General features: G+C 53.4%; 6 protein-coding genes across 6 annotated transcripts; 1 reads left to right on the top strand and 5 right to left on the bottom strand.

Moving 5' to 3' along the window:
- Positions 1-743: 743 nt before the first annotated feature.
- Positions 744-2,398, bottom strand: N656DRAFT_703391 (glycosyltransferase family 57 protein; the record flags this gene model as incomplete). Its single annotated transcript, XM_064811098.1, has 3 exons — positions 744-1,899; positions 1,973-2,245; positions 2,322-2,398. The coding sequence occupies 3 exons, from the start codon at positions 2,396-2,398 to the stop codon at positions 744-746; spliced, it is 1,506 nt and encodes a 501-aa protein (XP_064672955.1).
- A 352-nt stretch (positions 2,399-2,750) lies between these two features.
- On the top strand, positions 2,751-4,845 carry N656DRAFT_500571 (concanavalin A-like lectin/glucanase). Its single transcript, XM_064809850.1, has 2 exons — positions 2,751-3,311; positions 3,376-4,845. Exons 1-2 carry the CDS (start codon positions 3,214-3,216, stop codon positions 4,598-4,600), a joined length of 1,323 nt encoding a protein of 440 aa, XP_064672954.1. The 5' UTR covers positions 2,751-3,213; the 3' UTR covers positions 4,601-4,845.
- Positions 4,846-6,610: 1,765 nt separating this feature from the next.
- On the bottom strand, positions 6,611-9,432 carry N656DRAFT_500474 (HET-domain-containing protein). Its single transcript, XM_064809849.1, has 4 exons — positions 9,274-9,432; positions 8,505-9,208; positions 7,747-8,452; positions 6,611-7,643 (listed from the first exon to the last, which is right to left on the bottom strand). The coding sequence occupies exons 2-4, from the start codon at positions 8,982-8,984 to the stop codon at positions 6,793-6,795; spliced, it is 2,037 nt and encodes a 678-aa protein (XP_064672953.1). The 5' UTR covers positions 8,985-9,208; positions 9,274-9,432; the 3' UTR covers positions 6,611-6,792.
- Positions 9,433-9,955: 523 nt separating this feature from the next.
- N656DRAFT_766608 (uncharacterized protein) lies at positions 9,956-10,689 on the bottom strand (the record flags this gene model as incomplete). The annotated part of the gene is made up of 2 exons (XM_064813493.1): positions 9,956-10,291; positions 10,360-10,689. The coding sequence occupies 2 exons, from the start codon at positions 10,687-10,689 to the stop codon at positions 9,956-9,958; spliced, it is 666 nt and encodes a 221-aa protein (XP_064672952.1).
- A 1,179-nt stretch (positions 10,690-11,868) lies between these two features.
- Positions 11,869-14,379, bottom strand: N656DRAFT_704082 (uncharacterized protein; the record flags this gene model as incomplete). The annotated part of the gene is made up of 2 exons (XM_064811151.1): positions 11,869-13,430; positions 13,482-14,379. 2 exons carry the CDS (start codon positions 14,377-14,379, stop codon positions 11,869-11,871), a joined length of 2,460 nt encoding a protein of 819 aa, XP_064672951.1.
- Positions 14,380-15,690: 1,311 nt separating this feature from the next.
- N656DRAFT_766606 (uncharacterized protein) lies at positions 15,691-16,617 on the bottom strand (the record flags this gene model as incomplete). Its single annotated transcript, XM_064813492.1, has 3 exons — positions 15,691-16,082; positions 16,148-16,530; positions 16,586-16,617. 3 exons carry the CDS (start codon positions 16,615-16,617, stop codon positions 15,691-15,693), a joined length of 807 nt encoding a protein of 268 aa, XP_064672950.1.
- Positions 16,618-17,321: the final 704 nt, after the last annotated feature.

Here is a 17,321-nt window from a genome sequence, read left to right as displayed (position 1 = left end):
CTGTAATTGGTACAGTACATACACATGCCGGGAGAATCCGTGTAAGTCGCTCCTCAGGGGCTTTCACTGAAAACACGAGAGTGCCTTGGGCTTTTAGTTATCTCCTCATTATGTGCTTGCGCAGCACAGGCTAGCCAATTGCAGCTCCGCGAAAGCTTCGCTGCTGCAAGTGATTTGCGGTTTGCGTAGTCTGCAGTGAGCGGTGTTGACAAGTTTGAGGGGAACATGAGTTTTTGTTTGTGGAAACCGCCACATTCAAACCTGAAGTGGGTCTTGGCATTTACAAGGCTGAGAGATTTCGAGGGGGCAGTTGTCAGCCTTGCAGATGACTCCCAAAAAGCTATGTCCAAGGGTAACTTGCCGATCGGGATGGCGCTCTTCAAGATACTTGTTGATCTATACTCCCTGCTTTGTTGCTGCCATGTTTATAGTGCCTTGATACTGGACTCGATGCTTAGGTCCGTCTGATTGAGGCAAAGGTGGGTGTTCCGTCCCTGAAGAAATATTTTTGTATGTTAGGTACCGGTACGAAGTACATACGTTACTCCGTACGGAGTACCTGCTGCAAAAGTCTGTGGGTCCTACCGCCTTACCCGAGGATCAACCAATCAGACAACGACAGAAACACATCAAGGTAAGGTAGGCAGAACCAAAACCTCCAACTGATGGCTGGTTCTGCAAGGCGATGGGTGAAGTTCGCTCTGGCCAGATTTGTCTACATACTGCAGTCGGTTGCTATTTTGCTATGATGTGAAATAAACGACCATGAAACCCACCCAGCTGCCGACTACCCCTATTGCCGAGTACGAGCTAGTAAACATCAACGGCAGGAACTCGTAGCTCTTTCCAAATACAACTCCATGCATCAGCGAGCAGTACACGATGAGCGGAATACTGACGGTGATGTAGAGCGTGCTGAAGCGATCGAACAGAAAGAATCGGGCCCGGCTCGATGCGGGCGCCAGGCGGTCGAAGACCATAAGAAATAAAATCAGCCACAACACCGTGTAGACCGTCTTGATGGGAAACTCTGCCGGAGTAAACAACAGGGGGAACAGCGACACGTGGCCTGCTACCGCAAGAGGTCGGAATGCGCTCAGATGTCGCCGGTCCTTGAGAGCGATGAGGCTGAAGGGGATGATGACCAGGAGAACCGCCTTTTCGTGAACGTGCCAGCCAAACAGGAACGAGGCGAATCCACAAAGCGTGACGGTCCCGATAAAGTTGTCCCACGTCGGCTGGAAGAAGAGCTTAAGCAGCGGAATGGCCTGGAAAACCAGCGTCAAGGCAAAGCACATACGCGGCGTGATGTCTGGGAGCACCGCAAAGGCAGTGTCCCCGACGAGGCCGCGCGTCACGCTCTGCAATGCTCCCTCCTTCACTGGCAGACCGATCCTCGGCGCCACGAGAATCAAGACACGGTCCACAAAGGAGTACATGGCCCAAACGTTGGGAGCCCAGTAGGCATGACAGAGCCCGCGCGAAAAGGGAAAGAGGCGGCTCATTATTTGCGGTATCTGGCCCTTCAGCGCGAATGGACCAAAGGCTGTGCCCAAGATGGCCGCGATCCCGCCACCCAGCTTCAAGCAATTGAGAAACTGGATCCGGAAGATCGACTTCGGCGAGAGACAGTAGGCCCTGAGGAGAAAGACGAAGTAGGCCGGGGCGAGGTACAAATAGATGTGCTTCATGCACAGCAGCGCGGCAAACACGAGGCCGCTCAGCAGTAGCGACGACTTTTGCCGCGCGAGAACCAGTGACGCGATGAGTATGCCGTACATGCAGCCATTGTACTGGAAATGGATGTGGTCAATGATGAGCAGGCCTGGCGAGAGCAGGATGGAGATGGCAGCCGCTTGTGCAGCCCGTTTGGATGCCCCTTGCGCCGAGTCCACGAACCTAGGGTGGAGCCCATTAGTATTGGACAGTATACGTTGCACGCCGCAAGCCGGGTGATGGCAGCTACACGTACATCTGAAGCGCGTAGACTAAGAGGAGCTCCATGATGATGACGGTAAGCCTCTGAAAGTATATTGTCTGCCAGCTATCGTACTCGAGATTGTACACCTTGAGCATGGCCGGGTCGGCCAGCCTTGCGACGTGCGACAGAACCCATTCGAAGTAGGCAAAGAAGGGCGGGTAGTCGAGAGTCCATTCTGATGTCTTTTCGTAGTACCACTCCCACAGCGGCAAGCTATGGGTGATGGCAAGCCAGTTGCGATGGACTTCGAAGTCGGTCGATCTGCTGTCGTGCGCAGTGTCAGTGCGGAACTTATGCCTCGTCGGAAAAGGAGTCAGCAGGCAGCCGAGGGGAAGCTCACTAGGCCGGGAAAAGGAGGACTTTGAATGCAGCGGCCACTATCGCGCATTGCAAGAGCGAGGGGTATATGTCACCCATTGCGGCGACTCTGGGCTGCCATAGACTGCAAGATGCATCCCATGAAATTACTAAGGTAGTGGTGTACGATACCAGTCGGGTGCTCAGATGAAGTTCATTTGAGGATGTGCTGGGCATTTTGGACAGGAAGCTTTTTAGTGGGGCAATGTGTGCAGTCAGCCACTGCCAATCCAGTGAATCCACAGCACAGGGGCCAATCACCGCGCCACCGACAGTGCAAGCCACGATGCTCCTCACAGACCTTGTGGAGAAACCGCGCTAGTGCAAGACCCCTGTCTCCAACGCTCAGCTTCCGCCAACAAACCTCGGGACAGGGGTCCTTGCGTTTGAGGATAACTTAGCAGTTAGCCTACCTCTTTGTTAGCAGCACTTCAGCCTGAGACTCGAACACAATGTAATGAAAAGAAGCTGGTTCTCAGACACCTCGGCGGACGGGTCCTTAGTGTACTGCTTCTAATTTTGCTGGTTTTGTTCAAAATCTCGCTGATTTACAAGCTATTCACCTGCTCTTTAGGTAGCAGACATCAGCTCCCGGTATTGTGGTCTGGTGTTTGGTCTCTTCTCCACATTGGCCAGCCGCAGATACGGATAACCTGCCGGCGACGGAGCTGCAAAGTGTCCTCAACGCGTTCGGTCCGGCGAAGCAAGCAATTTGGTCACAATCTGCCGGAAACTAGAACCGGAACCCCGTCGCTCATTAGCTACTAATACTTGCTTTCGTTCTTTTTCTGTGTTTCCCGTTTGTTTCTTGGGCCGAGATCCTTGCCAATTGTCCTCGTTTGACAAACTGGCAACCATCAGACTGCCCGCCGAAAATGCGCCTGCCATCGAGCTTCGCTGCGCTCGTGGTTGGCTTGGCCCAAGCACAGGCTCAGTATCTCGTCAATGAGCTCAGTTTCGGTTATGGCAGCAGGTACGTGCATTGTCCCACCTTCTCACCGGACGACCGGAGACGCTGATGTGCACCCAATCTTCAGGATAAGCCCCGAGGGGACACAGTCAATCCCCAACTTCTCCCTCCAAGGCCGGCCTAACCTTCCCGAATTGCTTTCCAACAAGGTCATCCTCACGCCTGTAGCGCCAGGGAACCAACGTGGCGCTGTGTGGGCGGACAGGCCGCTTCAGCATCAGTCATGGATCGCAGATGTTGAGTTCCGCGCGAATGGCCCCGAACGGGCGGGAGGCAACTTCAACATATGGCTGGTGAGGGACGGTGCGCACGCCATTGGGTCGAGCAGCATCTACACGGCTGGCAGGTTTGAAGGTCTGGCGCTGGTGGTTGATCAGTACAGCGGGTCTGGAGGCATGATGCGTGGCTTCCTGAACGACGGAACGATCGACTTCAAATCGCACCACAACGTCGACAGTCTCTCGTTTGGCCACTGTAGATTCGCGTACCGTAACCTGGGCCGCCCAACGCAAATTAAGCTGCGTCACAACGAACACAAGTTCAGCGTTGAGGTCGCCGGGCGCCCCTGTTTCGAGAGCGACAAGATTCGCCTGCCTAGCGGTTACAACTTTGGCATCAGCGCCGCCTCGGCCGACAACCCGGACTCGTTCGAGGTCTTCAAGCTGGTCGTGCTCACGGAGAATACCCACGAGAACTACGGAAGCCATCACGATGCGGCGGCCGCGGCCCCTCCGGCGGGAGGTGACGCCAACAACAACAAGCAGCAGCGAATGACATTTGGGCGGGGGGGCCAGGCCGTGGTGGAGGACCCCTATGACAACGTGATCCCCGACCAGGACGCGGACCAAATCACCAGCTCCAAGGCGCAGTTCGCGGACCTGCACACCCGCCTTCAGAACATCAACCACCACCTGTCCAACATCTTCCGGGTGTACTCGCAGGGGCTGGGCACAGGTGAGCAGCGGCACGAGGAGGTGTCAATCATGCTGGGCGAGCTCAAGGGCATGCTGTCGCGGCTCGACAAGTTGGACGCGCTCGAGCACCGTCTGGGCGACATTGAGCGCGAGATGCGTTCCATGCGGTCTGAACTCTCAGGCCGCCTGCGTGACTCGGAGAACGCCATCAAGTACCACGTCAGCGATAAGCACGAGACCCTGGCCGACCACGTCAAGACGCACACCAAGCAGGGCCATACCAAGCTCATCCTCGTCGTCCTCTGCGGCAACGCGCTGCTCGTGGGGGCGTACATGTTTTACAAGCGGAAACGGGCGTCGCCGAAGAAGTATCTGTAGCTGTTCGGCGGGGGCCGGCTGTGTGGGGGGTCGATATTGTTCTCCTTTTCGGTTTCATGAAGAAATGCTGTACATAAGCCGGGGCAATTGGCGTTATGTTGTGTATGATTGCATAGGTTTGGGTCCATAGTTGGATTGCTAAAGGGTTTAAAGCGTAATTCGATCTATATCCCATGTATGATCCAGCATATACATACGGTATGTATGAGATTCGTCCCCGTCGGAAGCAGTAGATGGGATGAAAGGAGAGGATGGATATTGGAGGTAGGGAAGTATGGTTGCTGGCAGTTGGGATTGGGACTTGAGTTTGGTGACGCAGGAGGAGCTGGAGCAGGGGCGCATGGCTTGGGTGGCATGGAGGGGGTAGCCCGGGGCAACGAGGGTGGAAGGGTATATAGCCATCGTTTCGTCCGAGGTAAAGCAAGTTAGCCTCACCACAGGATCTTGGTCCTGTGGCCGAGTGGATATCCAGCTAACTATGAAATCTTTATGCACGGTTTCGTAGGGCGGGGAGGTCACCAGTTCGAGTCCAGTCTTCGGACTGTCCGCAAAGAACGGTGGCCTTCTCGCCTGAGCTTTATGCCATTTCTTTTTCCCATGTCACACTTGAGGTTGTCTGGTCAACCGAATGTATTTGCATCTCATCAGACTCGTTACATCATATCACTCGTCAATCTTCTCGATCGAAGACTATACTCGCGCAATTATCAGCAAAGTATTTCAATTTTTGTTCCTGCCTGCCCCGTCCAGACCCCGATATGGGTTGATGTAATTTCTAGCCGCCTAGGTACTACTAACTTAGTCAAGCATCATAGAGGATACGACTACTGGGAGGTACTGTAGATAGATTGACAACTCAAATATACTAGTAGAATGTTCTTTTCACAGGTTGCTAGGACTTGCCTTTACCTGTTCGTTCTTCTAGTAGAATGTGGCGAATCAGATCCGCCTCGAAGGTTTTTATAACCTCTAATTCTGTTGTTTTACTAAGTCAGCAGTCTCCGTATGCCTTGCCACTCGGCCGAAGGCCCTTGGGAGACCTAAATTACCCTCAGTTACGTATCATTGCAGTACATCTAGGCGAGATCATGGCGAGTACTACCTTGTGTTACTACTGATCGCAGTAGCTGTGTCTACGTGACACGATTGACGTAGCTACCTTACTACATAGTAGTCTGTCACAGGTTCTTTAGTAATATCGGGGGGACTTGGGGCAGGCCGGGGGCTCGACGTTCCGCTAGTTGTCTCTCTCTTACTATTCAAGTCAGCAATAGTCAAAGCGGCGTCCCTGAGCATGACTACAAAAAAAGAGCAAGTGCCGATTCGGTACTACTAGTAGTAAGCATCTATATAATAGTAATGGTCCGTTCCGAAATCCCAAACTTTTCCAGTATCCACAGTTCCCTTGAATGGTCGTGGCGGGCATCGTCATTGGGCTTCGAGCCCGTCCTGACTATTATCAACACCAAACCTACACGCGTAAAAGTGCTGCTTGCTTCGTCCACTGGTTCGAGCGCTATGCCGTATGTTTCATCCACATTGACAGTCACCCGCTTGATGGCCATGAAGGGGATCTCATCCGCCGACCTGACTTCGGAGATCAAGGCGTCGACATCAATAGATAGATCAATTTGGCACCTCAAATCGTCACTCTCGGGCTCATCTCCCCTGTAGACCCAACCGCCCATTCGCATCGCGTTCTTGGACAACATTCCAACGCCTCCACTGATTTTGATGAAGCTATTCTCAGCGCTCCAAAGGGGTTGCTCGTCGCTAGGGTGCTGGAAAGTTCGAGGACCTTGCATTCGATAGGAAACCTGTTGGGCCATTCACTGCTTGCCATTGTTTCAAAACAAATAGGTCCATCGATTGAAGCCCATGACCAGGATGGGGCATAATATTTCTCGTGACGTGTTGTCTCGCGCCCATGTGCTGCGTCAAGCATTTCTTTGCTGTCACTGAAGGAATTGCCAGTATTCTTGGTCGCCCCAACGGCCCGCCATACCAATGCGTCTGGGAGCTCGGATTTCCAGAGTCCGGCAATGTAGTCTACCTTAGCATTAGCTTTGCTGAATGCCGCTACACCAGAAAGTGCCGGGAGCCTGTCCGTCTGCTTCGTGAGTTGTCTCCGGCAAAACTCCTCTACCACCTCTCGCCATCGAAAGTATCCACGGTTTCTGGCCTCATCACCTTTATGGTAGTAATCGGCCTTTGCTAGATACCGAATATGCTGGCCTTCCCATATGGTTGGCGATTGAGAGGTAACTTGGCACTCGCAAAGTTGGAGGTCGTTGCATTCCCAGAGGATCTCGTCCGTTGTAAAAGTGCACAACCCTCGCTGACAGCAACCACTCCTGGAGAGTCCAGCCACGACGACGCAAAGGTTGGTCAGATCTATGGGTTATAACATGTACGTAATCACCGAACGGTCTGAGGGTTGTTTTGCGCACGTAAACCGGAGCCGAATCTGCTGGATGGCTAGCCTGTATTCGGCTTTCCTCCACGGAACGTTTCCTGCTTGGCTCAAACAAGCCTTCCGAGTCATTTGCAGCACCGTCTGCCGAGATTGTGAGGGCAGCGTTTTGATATACTTCAGCCATGCGTGCGGATTCCCTCGCCCAGTCTTCGTCGTCGTCTTGAATGATACACAACGAGTCTATCCAGATGTACTCAATACCGATCATTCTGGTCAAGAGGACAGCGTCTCTAAAAGTCCGGGGCAGAGTAGTCAGTGGAATGGATTCTCTTCGGTCCTCCAATGTTTGTCGGGTGGTCGTTAGGTGGATATGCTGCATTCCACCCCAGCAATGACTCAGAGCAGTATACTGGGCTTCTTCATTGTGGATTTCAACAAGGCGTGGCTCGCGATGTTCGCTGCCCACATACAGAACCCTAGTTGGCAGGTTTTGTCTTGGTCGTTTGCAAAGTCGATGTTCTGCAAGACAATGGCGGAACCATCGTGATACAAGCTGAGCGCTCCTGCTTAGGGTTATCGACTTCATCATGCGTGAATACCCAATGACTGGCCAAGGCTTTGGGAGACCTAACATCGATAGTAAGAAATGTGTATAGGAATTTGGGAAGTTTCGACCGTCGAGGGTTAAGCTGCGTCGCGGCTGCCAGCAAGAGAGACGTTTCGGACATACCTTCTTCAGTAAAGAATTCAAAACGTCGGGCGTCTTCTGTATTAAGGGAACCCCAATGGTATTCAACCTTTAGGGAGCCATCTTTGTGAGCGTATAGAGTTAGCTTTGCTGTCTCATCCAGAGGTTTCACAAAATGTGTCGTCCCTTTGATAAGAACTTCGCATGCAGGACAGTCGTAAGAGCCATTTTGTACATCCACAATGCACGTTGTGTAAAACTTGTCCCCCCAATTGTCTGAGTCGAGGTTTCCGCAGGCGGCACACACAAAGGAAAATTTCTCCGAATGCAGCTGACGAAGCATGATCTCTTTCGACATCGCCTTATTAGTAAGACCTTGGATATAGTTTTTTCCCAAACGGTTGGTGATGGACCACCAGTGATGTTCCAGTAGGTCTTGTATGTGGCCTCTGAAGTCGACACTAACGTGTTTCCAGTTGCAGATTTGAGGTAAATTCCGCAAGAAGTCGACATCCGGCTGTCGAGATTTGGTGTACGAGCAGATCGTCATCATCTGGGACGACAAGATTGTCACACATGATTCGATGACCTTGTTCTGTTGTACCCTTCGATTCTCTCGGGTCAGTGGGCGAGTCCAGTACTCATTGAGGAAGAGCACTGGCAGGTTCCAGTAGAACTCTGTTTTTGAGATATCGTGGGCGAGCCCTGGACGTTTAACTCCATCGACAAGGCCCGAGTCCAATAGCGCCTAGCAACTATTAGTCCGATTTCAAAAAGCGATCCAGGCGATATTGAAGTACCTCTAGACCAAGGTATATGCCAACCCATGGGGTAGCAAGCTCTCGAGCCGCCGCAAGCGCCTTGTCGATGATTTCGCTTACAAGCCATCGTGCCTTATTTGCTTCTTTGATACCATGATCAGCTAGACTCCGTGTTCGTAGTCCTAGAAGTCCCCTCTCGGCGATATGCCTAAACTGCGATAGCCTTTCCTCCGGGTCGTCACGATCAATGTCGTTTGTTTGGGATGCGAGGGACGCGGAGCTCAATTCAAGTCCGCGGAGCTGGGCAGACAAAATTCTCTCAAACGCATCAACAAGGTCAGGCGCCTCCTCTACAAGGCGACTATAAGCGTTGCTCCAAAGCTCCTTTCGCATCTCTGAAACCAAAGATGGGACATCTTTGGCCTCGAGCGACCCGGAAGGTACGCTCACTCGTTCCGGTGACGGACCAAGTCTCGGCTGCGGGGGGTCCTCAAGGCTCTCGTGCTCGCCTGCGACCATGGCTTTTGGCAGTTGCAGACAGACCCTGCGGCGACTTACTAGTTAGGGCTCGTAACAGTAAACAATACGGTGTCATACCTGTTCAGAACTTAAGATATTGTCTTGTTGGCCAGGATGAATGCGGTTGATTGTCTGCGTCCTCGGCCTGCGCTTCCACTCGAAACTATGTCAAGACGTGGGCTTCTGTTCGTGACGGAGGGAGGGAACGGGCCGTGTTCCTTTATCTGTCGATAGTCAGCGAGGACATGCTTCGAAGCTACTGAAATCTGTAGCTTGATTTTTGACTGACTGTTCAATAGAATACCCTGGAGTCCGGACCGTACCGACTGAATAAACGGCGTAGAGATCTTGGATGCACCGGGCTCAGGGCTGACAGAAGGTTGGTGCGTCAGGCATCACTGGCATTGTGCGAGACGGTTGTCGCTGCCTGCAAGTACCGAAATACGGTACAGGTAACCATTGGCTCACAGTCACGTAAGCCCCCTTCCATCTTAAGTTGGTATGCTCAGCTCGAAACCCGAGCTGAATCAGATACCTACATAGGTGACACCCGATTAGCTATATCCTTTGCCATAGCATACCTACCGAGGTGAGCTAACTAGTGCAGGAGTCCTTAAAGAAGTTCTATCCCGGTCTCGGGAAGCGCGGGTAAGCTTTAACAGATAGGCAGTTGAGATAGACATCTGCAGCTCGTTCATATTTGGACATGAGGATGCAGCCGCAAGGCCTCCTTGACCATCATCAGGGCTTGATGTTCCCGTGGGACTCGATCCCGATCTGTACTTCGAAATTGCGCCATAAATATGATATTACAGATAACCGGCCGGCCTTATCATCGGCCATCAATGCGATATGAGAACACGTATCGTCCACGGGGCAAATAGACCAGTATAGGCCAACTTGATGCCGCGGGCACCGTCAATATTACCAACCGGCAGATCCCACCCATTCCCGAGCCTTCCTGGCCCATTTCAAGACAGCGCGGGGCTCTTCCTCGCCCCCAGGTAGTTGTTAACATACTTCTCCGTCTTCCACTGAAACGCAGCTAGCCCCAGGATTACCACCTCAACAGGAATGAGAGCGATGGACATATCCAAACCGGCATGGCTCTGCTCGCAGAGCGTTCCCCAATACGGCTGCTGGGACATGGGGATATCCCGCCACCGGCACGTCCACGAGAGGAATGTGTCGACCGTGTCCGAGGCGTTGACAGCATAGAAGAAGATGACCGAGATAAGGGCGCCGGCAAGACCGAGGACGGGGCAGATGATGGTGGTAGAGGTGTGAGCTGCAGCCCTCGCACGGAGCTGTTGCAGGAGGGTTAGCTTTTGCGTGTGGTGAGACAAAAGGGGAACCAGCAGGGGATCAGACTCACAAAGCGCAGCTGACTAAACAAAAGGCCGACAACATGGGCGACCATAACAATTGCGCTCCCGATCACGAGGGCCACCGTGGGGCCGATGTTGAACTCGTCTGGCCAGAGCGGCAGCAAGAAATCGGATGAGACATGTGTGTCATTGTAGACACGGAGTGTGTTGGCGGAGACTCCAAGGACGGTCAAGCTCATGAGGAGCGCCAGTGCTGTTGCGCCTACCCGCGCGGTGTCGACCATGCGGAGGGTCTTCATTTTGGACTGAAGATGGACGTCTTGAGACTGGGCTTCGAATTCGGATACGGAGCCATGGGAGCCCGAATTCTTCTCCATTTTTGATGTTTCGTTGTAGGAGACAAGCACCGAAGATGACCAAGCGCTGCTTGGAAAGGAGTAGAACCGAGGGAGACACGGGATTAATAGAGATAGGGGTTCGCTCAAGGAGACCTTGGGGAACACCAAACGGAAGAGGAAATGGAGGAAAAAAGAAAAGAGGAAAGAGGAAAGAGGAAAGAACACTGGAGTTGAAGAACAACGAGCCACTGACTAAAGAAAAGGGTAAGAGGAGAAGGAATGCCCTCAAGGGCCAGATCTGGACATTCTAATACCTCGTCCATTCTTACCAGTACCATCTCAACCAGTGTCGACTTCAATGCTGTGCGCTAACCAGCAGGTCGACAGCCGGGCGGTTAAGCAAAGCGTGCAAGCGAAAGATCGTAGCAACAAAGGCTAGGAAATGTGCATCTACCTGCACGATATCGCGCTGCCGCTACCCTCCCTTGGTGATAGTGCTCTTCCGTTTCCGAGAGCCAGCAGACCAGGACCTAGAAATAGTACACGGATTGGCCGGCCGATGATGTGAAAAAGGAAACGGAAAAGGTGGGGAATGTGTGTGCCTTCGAGCACGGATCTCGGCAGCCCCACCAGGCGCTTAAGCATATCTCACGGAGGACCAATGGTGATGCAGAAGCCCTGCCGGCGACTCCCCTTTGCCGAGCTCGTTTGTTTGGCGCTTCCATCCCGCATCTGACCCGAATCGGGGGGGGGGCACCCGACTCTACAAGTGTAAACGCCCAAGCTGCATGACCGAATCTTAGATCGGCATCGCAAAGCGTATCAACCGGAAGAGCAGACGTCAAGGTTGCAATTGGAAGTCGATCGTCTTCGTCCCGGAATTGACGGTAGTGCAAACAAAGTACGAAGTACTCGTCAGGGCTTCATAATCGCGACCTGTCCACGGAGTGGTGGGGCAGGTCGCGATTATGAAGTTCTGACGAGTATGGGGAACTCTACCCCCTGGCACTGCGAGTGTCGAGTCACCGAGTGAGATGAGCTCAGTCAGTTGTATTCCTGTAATCTATTGATTGATTGATGGGTATCGATACAGCACGCTGCAACCTCCTCCACCCACTTGAAAGTTTGAACCGCCTCTCCCACTCTGAACCCCTCTCTCACTCCTACCCCAACGCCAAACCCAAATCAACGGCAACCTTCCAGTATGTATCCCCTAATCTAACCCCTCCCAACTCCCAAACCAATCCCCTTCCTACGACCTCTGACCAGCGCCTCAAGCGCCCTCCCAACACCCGCCAAGTCGCCCAGCATGGTAATATGCCCACGGTCGGTGCAAATCCTGCCGTCGCGGACGAGCTCGTAACCCGGGGGGAGCATGGCCTCGCGGGCGAGGACGACGCCGTCGCCGCTGCGGAAGAGCAGGTCGTCGTACGCGTCGGCGCACGCGATGCCCTCGCGGCCCGCCACGCTCGCCGCGTACGTCGTGGGTATGTCCTTGGCGTACATGACGGCCAGCGGCGGGTAGGCGTTGGCCTCCTGGTGCTCCTTGCGGTGCGCCAGCTCGGCCCGGAACCGCTTGGTTTCCGCCAGCGTCCGCGCCAGGTATGCGATGTTGCGCGCGCGTGCCGCCTCCTCGGTGGCCGTCTTTGTGGCCGTTGTTGTTTTTGCCGCAGCGCTGCTCCAGGTGCTGTTGTTGTTGCTGGTGAGGCGTAAGTAGGGGGAAGTCGATGGGGAAGTGGAGGAGCTGCTGTTCATCTGCGGCGCGAGGCTTCTATCTTTGGTGGCGGCGGCGGTGATGCCGTGCAAGCCCTCGGCGGCCATAGACATTCTCTTGTTCTGGCCGCTTCCGCTCCGGCTGCGGAGGGGCAAGCTCGAGAGGGAATCGGATAGGCTGAGAAAGGAGCCAAAGGGCCCGTTGCTTCTGGAGAGGGCCGGAAGAGCAGGCCCCGAGACGCACGGGCACCAGCGATACTTGATCCAGTCGTCGACGTTGTAAAAATCAACTTTGTACTCTTCCTTTGTGACCTTGTCTACGAAGCAGAAACCGTCCTCGGGGAGGAAGACAAACGTGGTCCGAAGGGAGAAGTTAACCTGCGCACTGAGAAGCTTCTCATTCAAGAGGACGGCGTCGCCGTTGCGGAGCGGTCCGAGAATGTTAATGCACCGCTGTGGCACGCCGGCATATAGAACGCCGGAGAAAAGATCCGGCCGCTGGTTCACCGCGTGCCGGCTGATGAGCCCGCCCAAGCTGTGGGCGATAACCAGAGCACCTCGCTGCTCCTGCGGAACGTTTGGTTGGTTCGAGGGAAGCTTCTCGAGGAACTCGACTAGTTTGCGGGATAAACGGTGCGGGCTGAGCCGCCAGTCGTAGCCATAGTCGTGAACTCTCAGTTTACCGGTCCGGGCGTTTTTGCAATCCCTCAGCTTCTTGAACAGCCGCCTCGAGATGTCAACTGGGCCGATGTTCTGGAGCATTCCGCCAGGAATAATGTGTTTCTCCATGCTCTCCTCGTCGGCGGGATCCAATCCGACTTCTAGGTTGACCTTGCGAACCCCCAGCTGAACCTTGACGGGAACCCATAGCTGCCTGTGAGGGGCTTTTGCTGATCGCAGAATGGAGCCGCGATATCCTCCCATTATCACGATGTCTCCTGTTAGTGAGTCCAGAACCGAGTCGAGCGGATCTTGGCCAACGCGTTGGCCGCTCAGCACGGCACCCGGCCGATCAAATCTCGGCATTGGCTCAGTTGCTGATTTCTTCAGAGGGGTGTTGAGCAGATCTAACCTGGTCAGCACCTAACTACCGGATATGGCGGGTGGGAGTGGCGTACTCGTCATCTGTGGGAACTTGAATGAAGGCCCATCGAAGCTGTCCATGATGGCCTTGATTCGTACATTCACTGGCTCTCGAACATGGGCGAAGCGTTCATCGTCCCCTAGAGAGGAAACTCGAGATAATGTGTGATAGAGGAGAGATTCGTCTGATGTCGTTTTCCGGAGCTTATGGGACCCAGAGGTTCCCTGCTTTCGTGGAGTAACCAGGTCAGAAAAGGGTTCAAGAGCTGATGACTCTATAAGTAAGGGTGCTGCTGGCGTTCGAGATGAGGGCGGTGGGCCGTTTTTGTGAGAGGAGAGGGAGCTAGATGAGAAGAAACTTGGCGTGGGGATGCTGAGAATAAGGCCGTGTGGGATCGAGATGGAGGGCAAGGCCCTTGACAACCTCCTCAGTGCATTCTCGCCGACTGAGAATGAACGTTGATGTCTCGACCGGGTCTGCGTCTCAGGGGTCGTGGGTAGCTTAAGCCGGCCTGGTTCAGTGATCACCAATTGCTTCGGCCCGGCCTGCCATGGTGCAGGAAGCCGAACCGTGGAATACTGAGGCGTTGAAGCATGTCCAGACGAGTGTGTAGTCGCCGTAGGAAGGCCGAGAGCATTGCCCTTGGGCAATTGCGGGCCGGACTGCTCATTTTCCGGCCCTTCAAAAACGCCCTTGTCAGGCTCGTCATCCAGAACCGCAGCCTTGTCAGCCGCTGGAACTGTGGGAGATGTAAGCAGAGTTGCTAACGGGCTGATTGCTGGCTGCATGAACGACTGGGCGTCATCTTGATCGACCTCGTACTCGTCATCTTCAGAGCCATCTGATCGAGTTGGTGAAGGCTGCTGGTCTCCCGGGAGAGATGCATCGCCTGCTCGGGGTACAGTGCTGGCAAGAGAGACTGCTTCCGCCATGCTGGAGTAAGATGTAGATGCTGAAGACACGATCATTGTAAATTGTTGGTGCAACCAGAATCTCCCAAGCTCATCGTCGTCGATCGGCTTATTAATCTCGATGTAACCAGTAACCAAGAGACCCCAAGCAGCTTCCAGGGTGTTTTGAGCATTCAGCTTCGGCGTTCTCGGAACTTTGAAAGTGCTGGTGTTAGTGCTTGCAGCTTTCGCTCCTTCCCTGAAGCCGCAGATGTTCGCCAGAAATCACCAAAACAATAAACATTCGGAGAGTTTCCGCGGAAAGAGATCAGACGAGATCCTTGGTATTTTAGATTTGGATGATGCAGTAAGCTGACAGGAGGCTGATAACGGGCAACGGGGTCCTCATTTCTCAACGACCCGAGGCCGGGTGCTTCGGAGGATCTGGAGCCTTGCCAGGCCTGTCATCCATCGCGGCCCTTGTTGGTAATACGATACAGGGACATGGGCATGGACACTGCCCCGTTGGGGCGCTGCAACCCCAATGAGGAGCGCCCTGATCTCTGGCTCCCACTAAAAGATCGCGCATTTGAATGCTGATGCCTACACTAGAATCAACCAGCGTTGATAGGCAGGTGTTCTTTGCAGCTCGCATGGCGTCCATTTCAATGCAATTGAATGGATTGTTTTCCCTCCGTCACTTGTGCTTTGACGTCATGGGTCTAGAAGCCCAATTGGCCCGTTTCAAAACGCTTGGCACTTAACAAGCTTACCGCAAAAAAATTGGATGCTTCTATGAAGGACTTCGTGCAGTCCGAGGCTCCGGCTGCCCCGCCTCCTGCGCCTCCGGCTGCTTGGGTCAGACCGCCCCTCCAACATCAAGCTTTTGAGCTTGGGTGTCATCTGCCTTTTGCTATCGAGGTCCAAAACGCCACGCCTCCACTCTTCCCGATCTGGACACGTACCCACCCCCGAGCCACCTTTCCACTGTTATTGCTCCCACCTGCACACACTCCACGCGAGACACACGCAAGAAACTGGGCTAGGTTAGGGTTAGCGGTTAGGATTAGGGTTAGCGGTTAGGGCTTCGAGTTAGAGTGAATATATGGATGAAAACGTTGCGAAATGCATTTGTTTTGAATGATTTTTGAGTGTGGTTTTGAAGTTGAGAATTGCAAAGATGAATTTGCACTAACAATTGTGGGGAGAGAATGTCCTGTGGGCAGGCAATTTCCTCCTGTGGGGACTGCAATTTCCGGGGGAGATTTTGGACCTACATAGCAATAACTTGTCATCTGCCACCAGGAGGTCAAATTGGCCAACAGGAATCAACCCTGGGCCACCTCAAGCACATTAGAGCTTGGTGGTGGCTGGCAAGATCGAAAAGCTACCCTCAATCGATTCGATCTTGGCCACAGATTTCTTCCAACCGGCTTCTTCCGAGAGTCGTCCCATGTAGGCATGGAGATTCGGGAACGTCTCCTTGAAAGACCCCTTCTCCCACGTGGCCATGGCGTCGAATGCACCGTCCTTCCCAGCTAAGAGTGGGTAACCGAGCAAGATGTCGGCGCCGGTGAGGCTCGGACCACACATGTACTTGCCGCCCTTGGGTGACTTGGCAAGATACTGCTCCATCATACCAAAATGCCGCTTCATATTCGGAATAACGACCATGGCGATCATTTGGTTTGCAATGAATGAGGTGACCGGTCGGATAAAGAACGGAACGTTGGGTCCCTTGAGGCCTGTCGGCAACATGTCAGTGGCCCCGAATGCGACACTTCTGTGACCCGTGTGAGAACCTGCTTACCGCTGAGGATGAAGTGCAACACCAGCGTGAACATGAAACTGCCCTCGATATAGTACAGCAGGTACTGATACCGCATCCACTCCTCCGTCTCGCCACCGAGCTTGTTCTCCTGGCCGTCTTTCCAGCGTTGAGGGACGAGTGCTTTGCCCTTTGGAAAGTGGTCGCACAGGTACTGCACAATGAAGCCGCTTTCTGCGAGAACAAACGGCTCCGTAGCCCCAGGCGTCGTGATCGAGACCAACGGGGATTTGCCGAGTGGATGGAGCTTCCTGAGCTCGGGCGGGGCTAGCATGTCCTTCTGACGGTGGTGGATATCGAGTTCATAAGGAATCTCGAGCTCCTCGAGAAGCCATAGTATGCTCTGCGCTCGGGATCCATTGAGCCTGATAATGATGTCAGCGACAGTGAACAGGACTTTGCAGGGCTAGGGGTTCGCACCAATGGAGCTTGACTTGTGCTTCCCCTGTCATTGTCAGAGAGAATCTTAAGATTGCTATTTGAAGTTATTCAGGTTGGGAGACTCGGTGAGCGGTATAAGGGAACGAGGACGGTCGCGTGTGCCAGTGTGTTAGCGGGGAAGGTCTTGATATTGGATAGCGTGCCTCGGCTGTCGCCTTTCGGAGGAGCCTGGATCAGCCCCGGAGCAGAACTGGTTTAAGACCTCAGTTCATTCGGTCCTGGACTTTCCTATCTAGAGCAGACGATTTCCTGACCGGAACTTTAGACCATTTACGTGGATGCGAGACTGGGAAGGCGGTCCAGCCCGATCAAAAGGAGATCAAAGAGATAAAAGTGTTACAAACACATTGGTATATGGCCGAGTGGCCGACTGTGCAGTTTGAACAACTCTAAGAACTCTAAGGCATAGAAAGTTAGATAGTACAGTATATGCAACATGACGCGACCATTTCTCGCTTGTTTAAACCTTGAATGTGAGACGCATGCATCACTATCACTATAAGGTATCTCATCATGAATCAGTTCATTGAAACTCGCTCAAACCTGTAAGACTGAGGATCATCGTTGCAAACGGTAAGATACCAGAGTAATTTTCCGTAAGGCACCGGTATCATGACGTTAATAGCTTATCTTCACGTGACCTCAGTACGTAACTGCTCGAAGACTTGGCGCCAAGAGATGGTTGGTTGACGGCGGGAAGCACCTCTCAATTGAT

The sequence above is a fragment of the Canariomyces notabilis genome (assembly GCF_033297395.1).
Source record: "Canariomyces notabilis strain CBS 508.74 unplaced genomic scaffold N656scaffold_4, whole genome shotgun sequence".
NCBI classification, from domain to species: Eukaryota; Fungi; Ascomycota; class Sordariomycetes; order Sordariales; family Chaetomiaceae; genus Canariomyces; species Canariomyces notabilis.
The sequence above is the reverse complement of the archived record's forward strand: the minus strand, read 5'-3'. Positions and strand labels throughout refer to the sequence as shown.

Coding starts and splice junctions, on each gene's coding strand:
- N656DRAFT_500571 (XM_064809850.1), top strand. CDS start 3,214: ATGCGCCTGCCATCGAGCTTCGCTGCGCTCGTGGTTGGCTTGGCCCAA. Junction 3,312..3,375: donor AGTTTCGGTTATGGCAGCAG/GTACGTGCATTG, acceptor CCCAATCTTCAG/GATAAGCCCCGAGGGGACAC.
- N656DRAFT_500474 (XM_064809849.1), bottom strand. CDS start 8,984: ATGGTCGCAGGCGAGCACGAGAGCCTTGAGGACCCCCCGCAGCCGAGA. Junction 8,453..8,504: donor GCATATACCTTGGTCTAGAG/GTACTTCAATAT, acceptor AATAGTTGCTAG/GCGCTATTGGACTCGGGCCT. Junction 7,644..7,746: donor TGAATTCTTTACTGAAGAAG/GTATGTCCGAAA, acceptor TATCGATGTTAG/GTCTCCCAAAGCCTTGGCCA.